This window comes from Aethina tumida, chromosome 2 (genome assembly GCF_024364675.1).
Source record: "Aethina tumida isolate Nest 87 chromosome 2, icAetTumi1.1, whole genome shotgun sequence".
Lineage (NCBI taxonomy): Eukaryota > Metazoa > Arthropoda > Insecta > Coleoptera > Nitidulidae > Aethina > Aethina tumida.
This window is the reverse complement of record NC_065436.1, coordinates 4,825,356-4,847,307: the sequence shown is the minus strand read 5'-3', so window position 1 is coordinate 4,847,307 and position 21,952 is coordinate 4,825,356. Positions and strand designations below refer to the sequence as shown.

General features: G+C 25.8%; 1 protein-coding gene across 7 annotated transcripts in view; it reads left to right on the top strand.

The window, feature by feature from the left end:
- The window catches only part of LOC109596226 (glutamate receptor ionotropic, kainate 2), a 147,185-nt gene that overhangs the window by 84,595 nt on the left and 40,638 nt on the right, over positions 1–21,952 (top strand). For 6 of the 7 annotated variants that reach the window (XM_049963269.1, XM_049963264.1, XM_049963266.1 and 3 more), the window contains exons 2-4: positions 6,392–6,534; positions 15,480–15,641; positions 20,943–21,194. In XM_049963269.1, coding sequence (XP_049819226.1) covers positions 6,447–6,534; positions 15,480–15,641; positions 20,943–21,194 — 502 coding nt within the window. In that variant the 5' untranslated portion in view covers positions 6,392–6,446. The remainder of the gene's footprint in view (positions 1–6,391; positions 6,535–15,479; positions 15,642–20,942; positions 21,195–21,952) is intronic. The other variant, XM_049963265.1, reaches the window with a different exon arrangement.

Here is a 21,952-nt window from a genome sequence, read left to right as displayed (position 1 = left end):
GGAAGATAAGACAAAAGTAAGAAGATAAATTAATAATATAAATACAGGAATCAGTACGTCAAAACAAAAAAATTAAAAAATGGATGTACGTGACAAACATTCCAAACTGGATTAAAGCTTTAATAAAAATTTATTTCGTCAGTACATTTATTGTTTAAATGTTCTAATTCAGCTTGTCAAGCCCGGTACAAAACGCCCCCGTCTTTTTGTCTAATAGAAAATATTTCAGTTGAAAAATTGCCAGACACCAGCGGATTATCGCACTAGACGGAGAGTGAAATATTTCCACACTTTCTTTTACGGCTTGTTTTTGTCGTTGGTTTTGGCAAAAAAACCGAAATAAATTGACATCCGTTGATATTATTGAGCGAGTGGGCTTAAAAAGTCAATCGAATCATGCCACCATCATGTCGATCCGCAGACTCGAAGTGCAATAGAGAGCTTGGAAGTTTTGTAGTTGGAAATTTTACGAATAAAGTTAATGGGTGTCCGAACAATTTGTTTTAGTACCGTCTACCAAAACAAATCGGATAAACGTTTCAACTTTCGTGTGCATTAGCTCCAATTTAATAATTGTAATTGACATTAATTAAGTTGTGGAATAAATAGATTAGTGTGGATATTATTTTGTTCTGTGTAGTCGGACATTTAAACTGCTTATAAAATTTACAACGAACGTATATAAATAAATCGGTATCCTGGGCAATGTCGTAAATTTCATAGGTTTTGGATGAGCTAGCTTTGTCCTAGATTTTTCCCAGAGGGATGCTTCAATAAGGTTATTTTAAAATTAACGGAGATAAAATGAAGTGCCATTTTACACTTTAATTTGAAAACATTTTTACAATTTTTGTATAATAATTACATATTTTATTTCACTTAAAGTAAATTAATCATATTTACATTTAATGGTTCTATTAAGACATTGAATAAGTTCCTACAAAATAAAAGCTTTATTTAAAAAATAAGGAACAAAATGTACTAAATGACAAAGAATGTGTAAGACGAAGAAGAGGGTGTTCAAATTTAATATTAGATTATTAATGTAATTATTCAAATTACTATTTTTCTCTAAAATATTATTAAATTTCAAGTTTTGTTTGTTTCAGAATAAGCTTCCATATCCATACACTAATTTAATTTTGTGATTTCCGTTTTATTTAGGTTATGAAGCAGCCCAATTAAAATTCCTTTTACCAACAAAATGTATATTAATTTACCTTTTTTAAAATCACTAACCAACGGATATTGGCAGCATCGAGTTTTCTATTTTAGGCATCGAATAACACGAAGCCGTATTACTTCTCGCTGCATTAAGTTTACAGATTTCCCTTCCCTTGCATTTAACGCGAATAAAAACATTTCTGAAAGATCGGAAATAACCATTTGTCACATACATACATTTCGGTTTCCACGAATTTTGCATTTCTAACAACGCAATTTGCATCTGTATTATGAATTATCCTGGAAAATATAAAAATGAGTAGGTGGTTTTTTATAGGTTTCAAATGTCTTTTCACGAAGTATCAAAAGAATGATTGTGTAATTTTACGTTTTTAGAGGTTTAAAATGTTCTTGTTAGGGAATCTAAGTGTTTTTCTTGTTTTGTTCAGGGATTATTAATGCATCATAAAATCTACCATTATAATCCCAATGAAAGAGATTATTAGAAAAATATCTAAATATTCCTTTAAGGGATCTTTTCTATAAAATATTCTATAATTTTTACTAATTTTAAATATTAGAAACTGACAAAAGATTGTTATAAAATTTCTATAAGGCAATATAAATTAAAGTAACAAATTATCAGTTAAAAACTAGTCTTATAGATAATTGTAAAAATCGATAAAATATGCCATTATCATCCCAAATAATCTAAATATAGAAAAAATAGAATAGTTGGATTAAATAATTATCAATTGTAAAACTAGTAATAATCTGGAAAACAATAAGAAAAATCAGAAAAATCTACCAATCTAATTTATTTCATGCTTTATCCAAAATCTTGAAACTAAACTAATTAATTATAAGGTAAAAAACTAATAATAATCTAGTAAATAATAATAAAAAAAATAGAAAAATCTACCATTTTAACCCCAATTAATTTAGAGACAAAACAAATGGAATATTTGAAAAATATAAGGTATTTTCTAAATATACTTACATAAGAAATGCTTCTAATGAAAAATCAGAAACAAACAAAAAATATTCAGAAAACTTATTTCAGACAATATAGAAAACTAATTATCAGTTAAAAATTAGTAATAGTCTTGAAAATAATAAGAAAAATCAAAACAATGTACCATTTTGATCTCAAATCACAGACAAACTAAATATAATATTTGAAAAATATTAAATTCCTTCTATATAGGATATCTTCTAAATATTCTTACATATGAACTTCTTTAGAAGGAATTCAAGAATTGCTTGTAATAAAAAATTAAAAACAAGCAAAAACTGTTTAGAACGTCTTTCAGGCAGTGTAGAAAAGCTAAAATTAACTAATTATCAGTGAAAAATTAGTAAGAGTCTTGAAAAATCAGAACAATATACCACTTCAATCCCAAATAATTTAGAGAAGAACCTAAGGGACTATTTGAAGAATGTAAGATATCTTTTAAATATTCTTATATTCGAACTTATTTGATAAGAAATCAAAAATTGCTAATAAAATAGAAAATTTAGAAACTAAAATAACTAATTATCCATTAAAAAATTAGTAATAATCTAGTAAATAATAGAAAGAATCAATCATTTTAATCTCAAATAATTTAACAAACAATACTTTAATTAATTTATTTCAGGGAATATAGAAAATCTAAAAACTAAATTAACTAGTAATAACCTAGAAAATAATAAGAAAGATTAGAAAAATCCACCATTTCAATCCCAAATCATTTAGAAACAAACCAAATTGAATATTTGAAAAATAAAAGATATCTTCTAAATATTCTCACGTACGAACGTCTTTGGAAATAACTTAAGAATTGTTTATAATAAAAATCAAAAACAAACAAAAAATGTTAATAAAACCTCTTTCAGGTGATATAGGAAGGCTAAAAACTAAATATCAGTTAAAAATTAGTAATAGTCTTGTAAATAATAAGAAAGATCAGAAAAATGTACTATTTTAATTCTAAATAATTTAGAGCCAAACTATATGTAATACTTGAAAATAATTTAGAAACAAAGCAAATAAAATATTAGAAAAATATAAGATATATTCTAAATATTCTTACATAAAAATCAAATACAAACAGAAAATGTTGAGAAAATTTATTTTAGACAATGTGAAAAATGTAGAAACTGAATTAATTGGTTACCAGTTAAAAAGTTAGTAATAATCTAATAAATAATAAGAAACATCAGAACAATCTACCATCTACAAACAAATAATGATCAGAAAATTTATTTCAGGCAATATGGAAAATCTTGAAACTAAATTAACAAAACAAAAAATATTCATTTCAGGCAATAAGGAAAATCTATAAACTAATTATTACTTAAAAATTAGTAATAGTCATGTAAATAATAAGAAAAATCAGAATAATGTACCACTTTAACCCCATATAATTTAGGGACGAAACAAATGAAATATTTGAAGAATAGAAGATATCTTCTAAATATTCTTACATACGAACTTCTTTGGAAAGAATTACTAATAATAAAAATCAGAACAAACAAATAATATTTAGAAAATTTATTTCAGGCAATAAGAAAAATCTTGAAACTAAATTAATTGATTATCAATTAAAAAACTAGTGATAATCTAGTTAATAATAAAAAAATCGGAACAATCTACCATTTTAATTTTTAAACAAACAAAATGGAATATTTGAAAATTTTCAGATATCTTCTAAATATTATTGAAAAGAATTCAAGAATTGCTTATATATAGTCTAGTAAATAATAAGGATCAGAAAAATCTACAATAGCAAATGAAATATTTGAAAAATATAAGATATTTTCTAAATATTCTTACATATGAACTTCTTTGGAAAGGTATAAAGATTTGTTAATAATAAAAATCAAAAACAAACAAAAAATGTTCACAAAATAACAAATAATTCAAAGACAAAACAAATGGAACTGTTCAAAAAGTATTCAAAATTTACTGATAATAAAAAATAAAAGAAAAAAAAAAATTTTTCAGAAACTTTCTTTTAGGAAATATAGAAAATTTGGAAACTAAATTAACTAGAATAACTACTGATAAATCTATTTAAAACTCAGTTACTTTATTTGTAATAAAACTGAACTACTAAATAAAGTACATTCTGATTATATCTTAAATTGATAAACCTAAAAATTTAAATAATTTAAATGTCATTAAAATATATAGAATATAATAATATACTTCTTTACTAAATAATTATTAATTAAATTACAAAGAAATATATAAGTATTAGATACATTTTAATTTATAAATGTTTCTAAAGATAAACCATAAATTTTTGTTTTGTTAAATATTAAATACGTTAAAACTATTCAATTTCAAATTTTAAGTATTCTATAATATATAATAGAAAAGAACTTTTACAAATGTGTCCAAATAAAGACGTTAATGGAACCTTATTCACCCTGCAACAATTAACTCTAACCACGCCAACAAATCTGATCTGATAACTTGGGAATAGGGGTCCAGGGACTGTGGTTTTTGGGGTCATGTCCTGTAGTTCATACTACTCTGAACGGTATGCGCAAAATGTCACTAAAATGTTTCCCTTACGACTAATTTCCCAATTTAAAAATTTACATTTATTACACCATATAATATTTTAATTTTTCTATTAGAATATATTATTTTATGAAACGTTTTCATATCCCTGTGTTATTTTGATGACATTTGTCATTTATTTTAATGGCACCTATTTTGAATTTTAAAAATACAATATAAGAACTTTTGATACAATGCCAAGATCATAAACCAGAATCTGATATTTAAATTCAAACCATAAAAGTTTTCAGGTTATGAGCACGAAAGGAATTTTTCATAGGCCCTCATATTAAAGTCATTACCATAGATATGTCAGGATATTCCAAAAATTGAGTACAAGTTTAGCTGTTTATTAATTTGTAAATGTTGTTTAGTAATTAAAAAATATTGGACAGGAATTTTCATTATTCATTGAATGATTAAGGGTTTAATTCTCATTAATCGGGCCTAGGTACTCAACAAATATTCCTAGGTAAGGCCTGTGTAATCTCCCACAGGTGTAACACACCAAATAAATATGGGGTACAACAGTTTACGGTCGTGTCAAAAGCAAAACGTTCCCACTGCTCCTGAAACAATTAATAAAATGGCCCAGCACGTCGTCTTCAACCCGAACCTCATTAAATTGCTCCAATGCCCTCATTGTAAGGAATACATGGCCCCACCAATATACGACTGTGTGAACAGCCACAATTTCTGCACTAAGTGTTTTAAGAAGCTGGGGAAATGTGGAACCTGTCGTCAACCACGGTCAGACAAGAGGAACGAAGTGTGGGAAGAGTTGGCTGGTTATTTGACTTATCCCTGTGCGTACACTGAGGATGGGTGCTCCTTCAAAGGACCCTGGCAGGACGTGAAGAAGCACGAAGACAGTTGTCATTGGGGTTATCTTTCGAATAAGAAGTTGTATTACCATGAGTACATCTATGATGATGGTGGTTATGAGTGTGATACTGACCCTGATGAAGCTGGGAGGATCGAGCTTTCTCCATTTTATTCAGTCTTCAGGGATGACGACGATTGCTCCGATAATGTGTTGAAGGACTTCTTTTTAAGTTGTGTTGATTTAGAAGTAATTTATGATGTGAAATTTTTTAACTGAATTAATAAAGTAGTTATTTGTAATATTTGATTTTTAATCTTCTGCCCAAACAAATGAATGAATGTTTGTTCCATGTACGGAATTATGAAATAATACTTCTCCCAGGCTTAAGGGTGAAAAATTGGATTTCGCTTGGAATTCCTGCAATCCCACTGTAAATTCTCGTTCGCAGCATTACTTTTCATCTTTCGGCATTTTAGCAACCCATTTATTTTTAGCCGCGGTATTTTCTTTTTCTCCACATATGATGATAAAGCGGTGCACGCTTCGGAAAATATGCAAATCCCCCCCAAAAAAGGACACTCGCTTAAAACGTTACGCCGATTGCTTGGTTTCATGTCCTACTTTTCACGAATTTTGGCAGAGACACTAATCCCATCACTTACGCTTATCTACTTTTCGGCGGATGTTTTGTAGTGGATTTGAGGAGTGAGATAAGAAGTTTCTGTCTTTTATGAAGGGCCAACAGTTATATTGTGCTAGATGCAATATTTGATAAGGGACGTTTATGATTTAGGGGGAAGAACACTTTAATAGCCTCCTTGTAGTAACATAATTGTTTAATTTTACAGAATAATTGGAGAAGGAGAACACGTCATGACAAACCATGTAAAGCAACCATGAGCCATGTTGTGGAGGAGCAGCTGGGGAGCCTTGATGTGGCTCACCGGACTGCTCGGACTGTCGAATGCCTTACCGCCAGTTGTCAAAATAGGTAAGAGCTTAAACGTTTAAAACCCCACAACAAAACATCATCTCCCTTCGTTGTTACTTACAAGTAATTGAATAGAAAACATCCGTTGTCCTTTGAGCATGTTTCTAGTTGGCATTTATCGTGCCTCCGGCGACAACACATTTGTCTATATATCAACTCATCTCCGGCAAATTTGTTTAGTACTTGCAACAATCTAATTTTATCACGAAGGATTCCTCCACCTATTGGTTACATGCATGAGACAATACGGTGAAACTGTGTCGCTCCGGCAGATACATATCGTCCGGAGCATGAATACCTGGAAGCTGGAAATGCATCTGTTCATAAGCGATCACGTAATCATAAGTAGATGAACAGTGGCATAAAAGGCTTTTGTAAAGACGGTTTATCCCGAGAAATGGTTCGAGTAATATTGATCATTTGCAACAGTTCACATATATTTGTGAATATGTTTTAGTTTTGAACTTACACTAACTACATACAAACTATATTAATATTGAGAACAATTTCTATATTAATTAAATAGATTGACGAAGGAATTCTTGCTCAAAGTTTAATACATATAGTGTAACAAAGAGAGTGATAAATTACAGTTTGTAATTTCATTTACAATTTTGAACACCGACGATGAGTTAAACTTTGTCTTTGCCCATTTGACTCGAATGATGTCATAATAAACGTTTTAAGTGATTTACGGCATTTGTCCTATAATAATAGCTTGTTTTCAGACATTTTCAAATAAGTACTTATCCTGAAATTTCTGTACAATACAAATAACTAAAATAATACATTGTAGAAAATATTGGGGTTTGTTTATTCGACGCAGCTCATTTAAATTTAAATAAGTTTATTTCATAAAAATGAAGTAAATTTAATATTTACTGTATATTAGTATTATTTGTTTCTAATGTCTTGCTTATGTTTTTTTATTATTTAAAGGCAAACAGAGATGTTAAAATACTAAATATTTATACTATTTAAAAAACATCTAAAAAGTTAAGTATTCTGAAAAATATATTATCTTAAAATAATCTAAAGAATAAAAATTTAATTTAATATTAGTAGACATTTTGTTTAAATTTATTAAAGTTATTTATTATTTATTAAAATCTGAAAGAATTTTACTGAATATAAAGAATAAATGGATTCTGACAAACTCAAAAAATCTAAAATATATAAAATACCTAAAGAATTTAGGGAATTTGAATATCTAAAGAATGTAAAGATCTTAAAGAGTCTAAAACGTTTAAGATTTAATAAATATAAAGTATCTAAAATATGAAATTAATTAAATAATAATTTAAAAGAATTAAATAAATTACAAAAGTATTATTTTATATGAATGTAAAGAACATAAATTGAATGTGAAATTAATTTTATTTATTTAAAAAATTCAAATAACCTTCAGAACTTAAAAAATCTAGAGACTCTAAAGAATATAGATAATCTAGAAAATCTAGAGGGAATATAGAAAATATAAATAATATAAAGAATATTGAGAATATTGTGCATATAGAGAATATAGAGAATATAGAGTATAAAGAGAATATAGAGAACACAGAGAATATTTAGAGTCTCTATAGAATATAGAGAATATAGAGAATATCTAAAGAATCCAAAGAATTCAAAGAATCTAAAGAATCTAAATAATCTATGAATGTAAAGAACATAAATTGAATGAAAATTAATTTTATTTATTCAAAAAATTCAAATAACCTTCAGAACTTAAAAAATCTAGAGAGTCTAAAGAATATAGATAATCTAGAAAATCTACAGAATCTAGTGAATCTAAAAATTATAGAGAATCTTGTGAATCTAGACATTCTAAGGAATCTACAAAATTTAAAGAATATAATGGACCTAATAACTATAAATAACTTACAGAACTTAAAGATTTATAATATTTAGAGTCTCTATAGAATATAGAGAATATAGACAATAGAGGGAATATAGAAAATATAAATAATATAAAGAATATTGAGAATATTGAGCATATAGAGAATATAGACAATGTAGAGAATATAGAGAATATAGAGAATATAGAGAATATAGAGAATATAGAGAATATAGAGAATATAGAGAATATAGAGAATATAGAGAATATAGAGAATATAGAGAATATAGAGAATATAGAGAATATAGAGAATATAGAGAATATAGAGAATATAGAGAATATAGAGAATATAGAGAATATAGAGAATATAGAGAATATAGAGAATATAGAGAATATAGAGAATATAGAGAATATAGAGAATATAGAGAATATAGAGAATATAGAGAATATAGAGAATATAGAGAATATAGAGAATATAGAGAATATAGAGAATATAGAGAATATAGAGAATATAGAGAATATAGAGAATATAGAGAATATAGAGAATATAGAGAATATAGAGAATATAGAGAATATAAAGAATGTAGAGAATATAGAGAATATCTAAAGAATCCAAAAAATTCAAAGAATCCAAAGAATCCAAAGAATTCAAAGAATCCAAAGAATCTAAAGAAAATAATGGATAATATTTCAGACAAATTTACTTAGACTAAACTATAAATTGTTTTATTCTAATGTAAAGAATATTCATTGGATTTAATTATTCAAATTTATTAAAAAATTTTCTAAAAGGTTAAAGAAAAAATATGATTATCTAAAATGTAAATGATTTATAAATAAACTAAAATATCTAAAAAATTAAATAATCTGCAGTTTGATAATAATATAAAGAATAAAAATTGAAAGAATGTAAACAAACATGTCATTTAAATTGTTTTTGAATACTTAAAATCACACAGAAAATTTGCCACATAATTTAGATTTTCCTTACATTATTTATGTATTTTAAAGCTGACGTTTTACATTCGAAATCACTGGTCAAACATGTTGATAAAACACTTTGTAATGAGAATCACCATATCTGCTATATTTTATTATGTCAAACACTTTAAAAGAGCAGTAAACTTTGTTAGAGCAAATGGATATTGCACCCTGTCCTCCGCAATTTACAAGGTCTCACACGCCACATTTTTAACAAGTTTAGTAAATTTTATCCATTGTATAGCAACAGTGAAGCCAGCATAAAGTTACCCGTGCCACAGTAGAAGGCGTGACCCCCTCAAATTACTGCAATTCCGGGGAAAAATTTTATTACCGTGTTCGCTCAATGTCGATGTAAACATTCTCAGTACGTCTCGCCACTGCGTCAGATTCTTGATGTCATAAAGCGACGCATAAAGTCCTTGTTCGTGGTGCAGGACTAATGACGAACCTTATCTGTTCAGATTTTGTAAATATTAGGAAGTGTTTTCCTTGGGGGAGTCTAATTTTCACCAAACGTGCCACTTGAAGAATTAAATGATTAGATGGAGACAGAAAGTTGACTTTCCTGTAATCCAGATGGATAATTTCTTTCCTTGGCACCTCTACTTGGCGCTGAAGATCTGTCAAAGTCTAAAGAGGGAGCACTGAAAGACTGCATTCTATGGTAACCATAGGATTGTAAGAAGTGTTCCTTCTGGAGCCTCTCGTTGGCAATTGTCTGCTTCTTCCCTGAATCTTCAATTTCAATAATTCCAGACAATGCTTTGACTAGTGCAGAAAAATAAAGAAACGTATTGTATTGTAGAAAGTTTTAAAAATTCATTACAATGTATGATTAATTCGTGTTTTAATTAATACGGAAATATGTCTCCCACCATAAAACATCAGGAGCTGCATAATACAGAGTAATATAACGGCTTAACCGGCGACCTTTCCCCAGATAGATCGCCGTCATTTTATTTGTCCCGAACGTTATTTCATCCATCTCGGCCATTAACGGTCATCCCGGGCGATTTTGATCCCGGATAATTAAGATAGCGGGAAACTATTTCTAGTGTAAATGGAGCCGTAAAAATTGATCGGCCCGTCTCCGCACTGTCATTGATGTTATCATTGTTTCGGGTTAAGGAACTTTTGATATTTCCCACGTCTAGCCGGTGTAAAATATAATTATTCAATAATTCAGTCGGGTGTTCTTCGTTTAAATCAATCTTCCAGTGTGGCAGACCGTTTTAAACGGGCATACGTATTTAAAAACCTCACGTTCATAATCAAAAGAGTGAAAGCTTGTGTCCCGGGGTTATTTCGTATACTTTGACTAAGATAATCGTTACCAGCTTTGCTGCACAAAGCTAAAAACTTCATGAATAATAATGGCCGAACATTACCACTTTTGTGTCGCACCGAAATTTCAATAGTTGAACAGCAAGCAAAATATAATTATGCAGTAATAAAATATCGAGCTTTTGTTAAATTTATACGTACATCAAAGTCACTGAATTAATAAATATTTAAAATTATTTGTGCGGGACAGGATAAAATCATGTTGGTGATGTCATTTTGTGTTTTATTTTTATTATTCGTCCAATATTTGTGCCACCACACTCCGCATATATGGAATAACTAAAATATTAGAATAATTCTGTAATCAAAATGCATCAGAATTCAACCCGGTTAAATTAGTATTTCAAAATCGAATAAAACAGTGCACGAACAATATGACGCGAAGAAGCTCAAACACCAATTTAATGGCTGAATATAACAATAAAAAAATGATAATGGATTATAATTCGCAGCGGAGATTTATTATTATCTAATGGGGGGGTAGAGAGTTTAATTGGTTCAAATGATGAATAATTAAGTTCCAAGTTTGAATGTAAATCTTATGATCCAGATTTCGAATACCTGTTCCCGAGTATATAAATTCCGCAACGTAGTTAATTGCCAGATTATTAACTTTGCCGGAAATTAACAGTTTCTGGAGGAACATAAATCTTAATCCCCGATTTTGGAAGTGTGCGGAACTAAACTTATTAGATTTTATTATTGATTTAATGTCTAATTACATAAATGTCCCAAATATTTCAATTTTAACATTTTATTATTATATTTGAAAAATCTTCATATTATAAATTTAATATATTAATAATTAATAATTTAAATAATTAAACAAAAAATAAATTGATTTCATTTAACAAATATAATTATATTTACGTTTATATTATATATAAATTTTAATAAAGTAAATTATTTATTAAAACATTATTTCAATTGTATTAAATTCATTTATATTAACAAATATGAACATATTTATTCAATAATATAAAGTTTAAATAGTAAATAGTAAATTATTTATTTTCATATTTTCAATAAATATTAACTAGATTATTCCACTAATCATAACAGAAATAGAAAAATTGTCTGTCAGATAACTTTTATTTCTATCTGCATATTAAACACAAAGTTAGGATAAGCCTCTTTAAGTGCTAAGTCGATAATATTATTTTATTTTCTTTTCTGTTAATGTACATTTTTCAATACATATTTATTTTTATGTATATTAGCAAATATAAATATATTTATGCAGTAATATAAATTATTTATTAAAATTTTATTTATCTATTAAATGTTTAGTACAGAGAAAACTCTAATTATACCTCCCAGTTTATTTTATAAATAAGTAAATGAATAAAAAATATGCACTTTTTAAAATAAGTTAATTAACAAAAAATAATACAAGTTTATAATATAATTTTATTTTTATAAGAAGTTTTTCAATTTATGTTCAATATACCAAAACAAAAAATTGCTATTGTATATTATAATATGTTAAATATACAATTAATATTATTATTTAAAAATTTTATAGTCTAAAAAATGTAAAGAATCAAAATAATTTCAGAGGTGTATATAAATTAAAGTTCAAAATTATTTAAAAACTATATAAAGAATAAATTTCATTAAAACTACCACAAATATTTTTTTTTAATATATTTAATATTATATAATATGAATAAGTTTTCGTAATACAAATATATTAGTATTAACAATTTAAATGATTAAACATAAACTAAATTTATGGAACACATCCTTTATAAAATTATATCTATACATGAAAGACATAGTTAGAATAAGACTCTTTTAATGATTGGTAGACAATAAATTATTTTAATAATTTACTCACTTAATATGCATATTATAATTGTATTTTATTTTAGGTATATTTAACAAATATAATTATGCAAGAATATAAATTTTAAATAAGTAAATTACTTATAAAAACATATATTTATAAGAAATTTCAAAAATTCAAATATTTTCAGTTATATAAATTATTTTAAAGTATTTAGAAGTTAAATTATTTAAAAACTTTAAAAGAAATAAATTTTATTGGATAAAGTAACCCATTTTTTATATTTTTATATTTAATATTATATAATATGAATTATTTCTTGTAATAAAATTATAGTTAACAATTTATATATTAAACACACTAAATTTATGAAAAACATATTTTATAAAATTATTTCTATATGCCAAAGACATAATTAGAATAAAACTCTTTTAATAATTAGTAGATAATCAATTATTTTATTACTTTTCTCATTTAATATACACATTATAATTGTATATATTTTAGGTATATTTAACAAAAATACATGAAGATAAATTTTAAATAAGTAAATTACTTATTATAACATAATAATAATATGTTTATAAAATACTTTGTGTCTAAAAAATCTAAAGAACTCAAATATTTTCAGTTATATAGGCTATTTTAAAGTATTAAAGAAATTTAAAATTATTTAAAAACTCTAAATTAAATAAATTTTATTGGTTAAACTTATCCAAATTTTTTTATGTTTAATATGTTTAGTAATAAAATTATATTAATATTAACAATGTATATTAGTAGATAATAAATTATTTTAATATATTTCTCATTTAATATGAAAATTATACTTGTATGCATTTTAGGTAAATTTAATTTTAAATAAACAAATTACTTATTAAAGCATTATATATTTATAAAATATTTTTTGTCTAAAAAATCTAAAGAATCCAAACATTTTCAGTTATGTAAATTTTATTTAAGCATCTAGAAGTTTAAAATTATTTAAAAACTATAAAAGAAATAAATTTTATTGGAAAATTATCCAAACAATTTTTTTTAATAATTTTAAATTTATTTTATATAATATGAATAATTAAATAAACACTAAATTCATGGAAAACATATTTTATTACTTCTTTTCATTTAATATGTACATTATAAATGTATATATTTTATGTATATTTAACAAATATAATTAGAGGAGAATATAAATTTTAAATAATAAAATTACTAACCATTATATGTTTGTAAAATATTTTTTTGTCAAATAAATCCAAAATAATCCAAATATTTTCAGTTATATAAATTATTTTAAAGAATCTAGAATTTGCAATTTTTTAAAAAATTATAAAAGGAATGAATTTTATTGGATAAACTGCCCCAAAATTGTTTTAACATTTTTATATTTAATACTATATAATATGAATAATTTCTCGTAATACAATTATAGTAAGGTTAACCATTTATATAATTAAACAGAAACTAATTTCATGGAAAACATATTTTGTAAAATTAGCTCTGTACATCAAAGACAGTTAAAATAAGACTTTTAATGAAAATAAATTATTTTAATATTTTTCTCATTTAATATGGACACTATAATTTTATATATTTTAATTAATTACTTCTTAAATCTTTAATCTAAAAAATCCAAATATTTTCATAAATAAATAAATTACTTATTAAAACATTATTTATTTATTAAATATTTTTTGACTAAAAAATCAAAAAATTCAAATAATTTCAGGGATCTAAAGGTCTAAAAATTCAAAAAATTCAAATAATTTCAGGAATCTAAAGGACATAAAAATATAATATATATTAAAATATATAATATATATTAAAATTGTTTAAAAACTATATAGAGGATAAATTTTATTATATAAAGTGGACTAAATCTGCTTTTTTAGTATTTTTATATTTAATATTATATAATGTAAATAAATTAGTATTAAATATTTTTTGACTAAAAAATTTAAAGTATCTAAATAAATTCTGGGATCTAAAAACCTATAAAAGTTTTTAAATTTATATCCATTATTCCATAATTGCTATTTTATTTAATAAATATATAATTAATATTATTATTTAAAAATTTTATTGTCTAAGAAACCCATTAATTTTAAGGGACTAAAAGACCTAAAGAATATAAAAGGTTAAAATTATTTAAAAATAATATAAAGAATAAATTTTATTCGATAAACTGACCAATTTTTTTTTAAATTTTTATATTTAATATTATATAATATGAATAAATTTTTGTAATACCAATATAGCCATGTTAACAATCTTTGCTCACCAAACAATTAGTTAAAATTTTAGTGCTAGGACTTTTTCATCCAATTTTGTTAGCACATAAAATATTATAAATCTGTAATATTTTTTAAAATTTTATTAAAATATTTATTTAACATACAATAATAGAAAAAATTGCACAGTCTAAAGTAGATAAAAAAATAGAATATTATAAGGGATTACAGGAACTTAAAACTCATTGGATTTTTTATGAATACCATATAAATAACTAAAATTTTATTGCATTGATTATCTACAATAATGTAAATTGTCTATACTGTGAAATGAATCATACCCATTTAATCTGAAATAGGTAAAAACAAAGAAAATCTAAATACCATAGCTTACTCCTAAAACAAAAGCAATTACTTAAGGATGTAATTGTTTTGGCTTAAAAGAAAGCCCATTTACAACTTAACCAGGTCTTTGGAAGTTTTATTTACATTTCCTGCTGTGTTAATACAAATATAAAAAGCGTCTTCTCAATTACACGATTAAGCCAAGTGTCTTGAATAGTCAAATGTTTGACAAGGTAAAAGTTAGATTGACCGTGAACGTTTAATAGAATCACACGACCATTCCCTTAACACTTTACTTCCAACACAAGTAAGAACCCAAACAACTCAAAAGCTTCCGGATATTTTCGTTTCTGATTACTCACAACACGATTCGAAACTTAACAAAACTTACCGGCCCGATTTTTTTCTCCCGTTCCAGGAGCGATATTTACAGAGGACCAGAAAGACGGACCGACCGAACTTGCGTTCAAATACGCCGTCTACAAAATAAATAAGGACAAGGCTTTGCTCCCTTACACGTCTCTGGTGTACGATATCCAGTACGTGCCACGGGATGACAGTTTCCACGCAAGCAAGAAAGGTAAGCGACACTGACAGCGACAAGCAGATTTAGTTAAGGCGTCGTGTTTGCCTTTGCTTTATGACACGGGAATGTTTGGGGGTGGGTTCCGTCAGTCGCATTGATGGAATTTGGTTCTGTATCAATAACACTTCAAGTTGGTCAGGTAAAAAATGCAAATGAAAGAAGAATTCACACATATTATCCTTTATAAAGAGCCTCAAAAGGCAATTAATGATCTGGTCAAGCTCCATCAATGATTTCAACAACCACTAAGATCCTCAAGTTAAAGTTGAATAAATTTTTAACGCTGAATTTACAGTTTATATTCAAAATGCAGAAAGTGTGCATTATAAATTGATGTCTAGATTATATTGCAGTCCTGCGGATCCAGTGAGTCTGTGTGTGTAATTTGAAATTTCAGATATTTATGGTCCAGAAACTATCCAGACTTTATACTTTGCAAATTCAAAAGAACTCATAAATATCAAGCTTTTATTATCACTTTCGTTTTCGTCAAAATAAAATCGAGAGTTTCAATACAACTATCGAAGTTAAAACTTCCATAAAACTTTTCAATTACTACGCACTCCTTAAAATATTCGATTCATTTAACTTAACTACTAAAATTTAAAAATAACTTTAACAGGACAAATTTTAATTAAGTTCATAATTTATATCAGTTTTGAAAACTTTATAATTGCCGAAATCCAAACTTTATAAATCAAATAAAAGCTTCCGACTTTCAATTCCAGAGCAATTAGTGACGTGGTGAAGCCACAATACGAAGCTTTAAAAAGTGTGACGTGTTTTGTTATTAAACAACATTAAATTATTCCAATTACTCTCATCCTGCAAAATATTTTAGACCCGCATTATGGTGCTCAGGAAATTAAAGCCACTTAATAATAAGCTCAGCAGGAGACTCTCATCATATTCTAATAATGAATTATTGTGTTTTTTAATTTTTTAGTTAACTGGTTTTTCTTATAGAATTTAAATTGTATTTCATGTAATGTCCCCGAACAAAAAGACAGATCACATTCTTTGCCAACAACAAACGTCTCCCATTCTGTATTCCAAAAAGGCTTGATGTATTATTCAATTCCAGTCTAAATGATTTCTTTGTGCAATGACAAAACGTCGAGCATCGTTCTAAGTACCACTTAAATCTGTCCGTTCGAGAACCTAATTTGGCACACTAAGTCGGGAAAAATTAGGAAAACAGGGGTGAAGTAACTTGAATTTTAAGTGGAGAAAGTTAGTATTAACTCGTCACGCGGCGTGTTACGGGGGATGAAAAATTGCGGACTTGGAAACAATAGAAAAAGTTATTATGGAGGTGCAAAAATGTAAAAAAATATATATTTATTACTCTAAATAAATTGGTTTTTTGTTGTAATTCCTCTATTATTTAATTTTATTTGATACCAGACACATTTACTGAGAATTAGTTAGTTTTATTTAAACAGGGGAAGAGAAGTAACTTAAATTTTAAGTGGAGAAAGTTAATATTAACTCGTCACACAAGGGATGAAAAAATGCAGGGTTGGAAACAGTAGAATAAGTTATTATGGAGGTGCAAAAATGTAAAAATATATCTATTTATTACTCTAAATGAATTGGTTTTTTGTTGTAATTCCCCTATTATTTAATTTTATTTGATACCAGATACATTTACTGAGAATTAGTTAGTTTTATTTAAACGAGGGAAGAGAAGTAACATGAATTTTAAGTGGAGAAAGTTAGTGTTAACTCGTCACACGGGGGATGAAAGAAGGCAGGGTTGGAAAAGTAGAAAAAGTAATTATGGAGGTTCAAAAATGTAAAAATATATTTATTTATTACTCTAGATAACAAATGTATTGGTTTTTTGTTATAACACTTCTATTATTTAATTTTATTTGACACCAGATACATTCACTGAGAATTATTTAGTTTTATTTGATACCCAATACGTTTATGTGCTGACAATTATTTGATTTTATTTGATACCATTTAGATTTACTTGCAATTTAAATTGTTCATTTTTATTTAACTTTACAAACACAAATATGTACAAAATTATTACAGTTTTAAAAAAATTGACAAATACAATATAATATCATTAATTTCATATTTTATTTTTGAATATATAAAATTATAATCATTAAAAAACAACAATAAGGGAACTTTTTACCATTTTCTAATATACAAGGTGTATCTAAAATGGATGTATACATTTTGGGAGCAGTTATAAAACGTCTAATACTGAAGAAAACCTAAATAATTTTATTTTCTGAAGTTTCTAGTGAAGAAAATACTGCCTCTCAAATTTAAATTACAAAATTAGTTTTTTTCTCATATTTCTGTAACCTCTGGTCCAATCATACTTAAATTTGGTGTGCATTATCCTAAAATATATGCTTATAATTCAATGGAATAAATGGAGGGTCTTCTTCTTTTCCTCTTCCTATTTTCTACACCACTAAATATTTTTTAAAACTATTAAAGTTTTCATATTCTTTGCACAATTTGGAAGAAAAAAGGTACTCTTGATTAATTTTGATTATCTCAGCCATTTTTGAGATATTTCAGTTTTAGTGTTCACTTTAATTTTCTTCAAATATTAAAACTGAAATATCACAAAAACGTCTGTGTTTATCAACATTAAGAGTACTTTTTTCTTTTAAATTGTTAAAGGAATATGTAAAGCTTAATAGTTTTAAAACATATTCAGAGGCGATTAAAAGGGAAAAACACAGAGAAGTACGCCCCAGAATCTACGTTCCTGTAACAATATGGAAAAAGTTTATTAAATTTAATTGTTGTTACATATTTTAGGATGACACATTCCAAATTTAAGATTATGGAAATATGAGTTAAAAACCATTTGTGAAATTTAAATTTCAGTGGTTGTATTTTTTTCAGAAGAAACTTTATTAATGTATTATAAAAATTTAGATTTTCTTTACCACTGGGCCAAATTTTGAGTAGCTAACACCATATAGATTATTTTTTATAAACATATTAACATATTTTACCTCACTATCTAAAATTATTCTTGTTGAATTTAGATTATTACATAATAATTAATCATGAACAATTTACATCCAACAAAAGACAAAATCTAAATATTTATTTTCTAAAATTTTTCCTGAAATTCAAATTCAAATTTCAAAAATTATATTTTTTTCATATTTCTGTAACCTTTGGCCCAATCGTGTTTATATTATGTATACAGATTATTTTTATTAATATATTAACATATTTTATCCCACTCTGTAAAATTAATCTTATTGAATTTAAGTAATGTCTATTAAAAATTACAAAAGTTAATCAAAATAATAACAATTTAAGTTTGCTATTACATGATAATTAATCATGGACAATTTACACCCAACAAAGGAGAAAATCTAAATATTTCTTTTCTAAAGTTTTTCCTGAAATTCAATTTCAAAAATTATATTTTTTTCATATTTCTGTAACCTTTGGCCCAATAGTGTTTATATTATATATATATATATATATATATATATATATATATATATATATATATATATATATATATATATAGATTATTTTTATTAATATATTAACATATTTTATCCCACTCTATAAAATTAATCTCGTTGAATTTAAGTAATATCTATTAAAAATTACAAAAGTTAATTAAAATAATATTAATTTAAGTTTACTATTACATGATAATTAATCGTGAACAATTTACATCCAACAAAAGACAAAATCTAAATATTTATTTTCTAAAGTTTTTCCTGAAATTCAAATTCAAATTTAAAAAATTATATTTTTCTCATATTTCTGTAACTTTTGGCCCAATCGTGTTTATATTATATATACAGAGCATTTTTATTAATATTTTAATATATTTTATCCTACTCTGTAAAATTAATCTCGTTGAATTTAAGTAATATCTTTTAAAAATTACAAAAGTTAATTAAAATAATAACAATTTAAGTTTACTATTACATAATAATTAATCATGAACAATTTACATCCAACAAAGGAGAAAATCTAAATATTTTTTTTCTAAAGTTTTTCCTGAAATACAAATTCAAATTTCAAAAACTATATTTTTCTCATATTTCTGTAACTTTTGGCCCAATCGTGTTTATATTATATATACAGATTATTTTTATTAATATATTAACATATTTTATCTCACTCTATAAAATTAATCTCGTTGAATTTAAGTAATAACTATTAAAAATTACAAAAGTTAAATAACAAATAACAATTTAAGTTTACTATTACATGATAATTAATCGTGAACAATTTACATCCAACAAAGGAGAAAATCTAAATATTTATTTTCTAAAGTTTTTCCTGAAATTCAAATTCAAATTTCACAAATTATATTTTTCTCATATTTCTGTAACCTTTGGCCCAATCGTGTTTATATTATATATACAAATTATTTTTATTAATATATTGACATATTTTATCCCACTATGTAAAATTAATTTCGTTGAATTTAAGTAATATCTATTAAAAATTACAAAAGTGAATTAAAATAATAACAATTTCAGTTTACAATTACATGATAATTAATCATGAACAATTTATATCCAACAAAGGAGAAAATGTAAATATTTCTTTTCTAAAGTTTTTCCTGAAATTCAAATTCAAATTTCAAGAATTATATTTTTCTCATATTTCTGTAACCTTTGGCCCAATCGTGTTTATATTATATATACAGATTATTTTTATTAATATTTTAACATATTTTATCCCACTCTGTAAAATTAATCTCGTTGAATTTAACTAACATCTATTAAAAATTACAAAAGTTAATTAAAATAATAACAATTTATGTTTACTATTACATGATAATTAATCGTGAACAATTTACATCCAACAAAGGAGAAAATCTAAATATTTATTTTCTAAAGTTTTTCCTGAAATTCAAATTCAAATTTCCAAAATTATATTTTTCTCATATTTCTGTAACCTTTGGCCCAATCGTGTTTATATTATATATACAGATTATTTTTATAAATATATTATCATGTTTTATCCCATTCTCTAAAATTAATCTTGTTGAATTTAAGTAATGTATTAAAAATTACAAAAGTTAATTAAAATAATGTAAATTTAAGTTTACTATTACATAATAATTAATCATGAACAATTTACACCCAACAAAGAAGAAAATCTAAATATTTTTTTCAGAGGAAACTTCAGAAAAATATTATAAATATTTATTGGCCCAAATTTAGAAACTAAAATATCTTAAAAATGTATAAAATAATCAACATTAGTAATCTGAATAAATGTGGAACACCCTAAACTCTAACTAGGTTGATGTGCTTATCATTCCAGCATGCAATCAAGTCCAGCACGGCGTCCACGCCGTTTTCGGACCGTCGGACCCGCTGCTCGGCGCCCACATCCACTCCATATGCGACGCCCTCGACATACCCCATTTGGAAGCCCGACTGGACCTCGAAACGGACGTCCGGGAATTCTCGATAAATCTGTATCCGGCGCAGCATCTTCTCAATACCGCCTTTCAGGACGTCATGACCTTCCTTAATTGGACCAAAGTCGCCATCATTTACGAGGAGGATTACGGTGAGCATAATCTGCGGGCTGTATCGATGACTTCCATTTTATTACTCCATTTTTGTGGTGCGGTATGGCTTGAGGGGTCATCAATAAGTCTAAACATTTTAAAATAAGTTGGCTGAAATTCCCTGGAACTTCAGAAAATATGTAGCTAATTACTAAGTATACTTTACACTAACTCAAATGCAAATTAAAGGCCAAACTGACCGTTTTAATTAACTCGGTTTTATATTTGGAGCTTCGACCGAAACATAATACACAATAAAAGGCTCAACACCTACGAAACTAGAGCAGAACATAAAATGATTTTTAATTACAACTGCCCCTAGAATTTATCGCCACTGTCCGTCCCAACATTTTAAATAAAACCGGCTAATTAATATTCTCATTGACTCTTTTATGTTATAAAACTGTTATGGAATTGGAGCGAAGCCAAACTTTTATAAATTTAAATTCCATCGCAAACTTTAAAATTAATTGATGTGATTAAAATAATGGTGCCTTTAATGACTTTGTTTTTGTCTTTGTCACCAACACTTAAAAATGAAAAAAATGATATATTTTTGATGTTATTTCTTAACAGCAACAAATAAATCCAGTTTTATGATTTTCCATATCTATCTATATAAAGTTTCTATAATAGTAATGCTTTTCCAATAAAGATTAGCTGCTTTAAATAATATTTATTGGTGTATTTGTATAGTTGATATAACACAAAACATTATCTGAATTTATTTTGTTGGACCATGTTGCCTTTCTAAGGA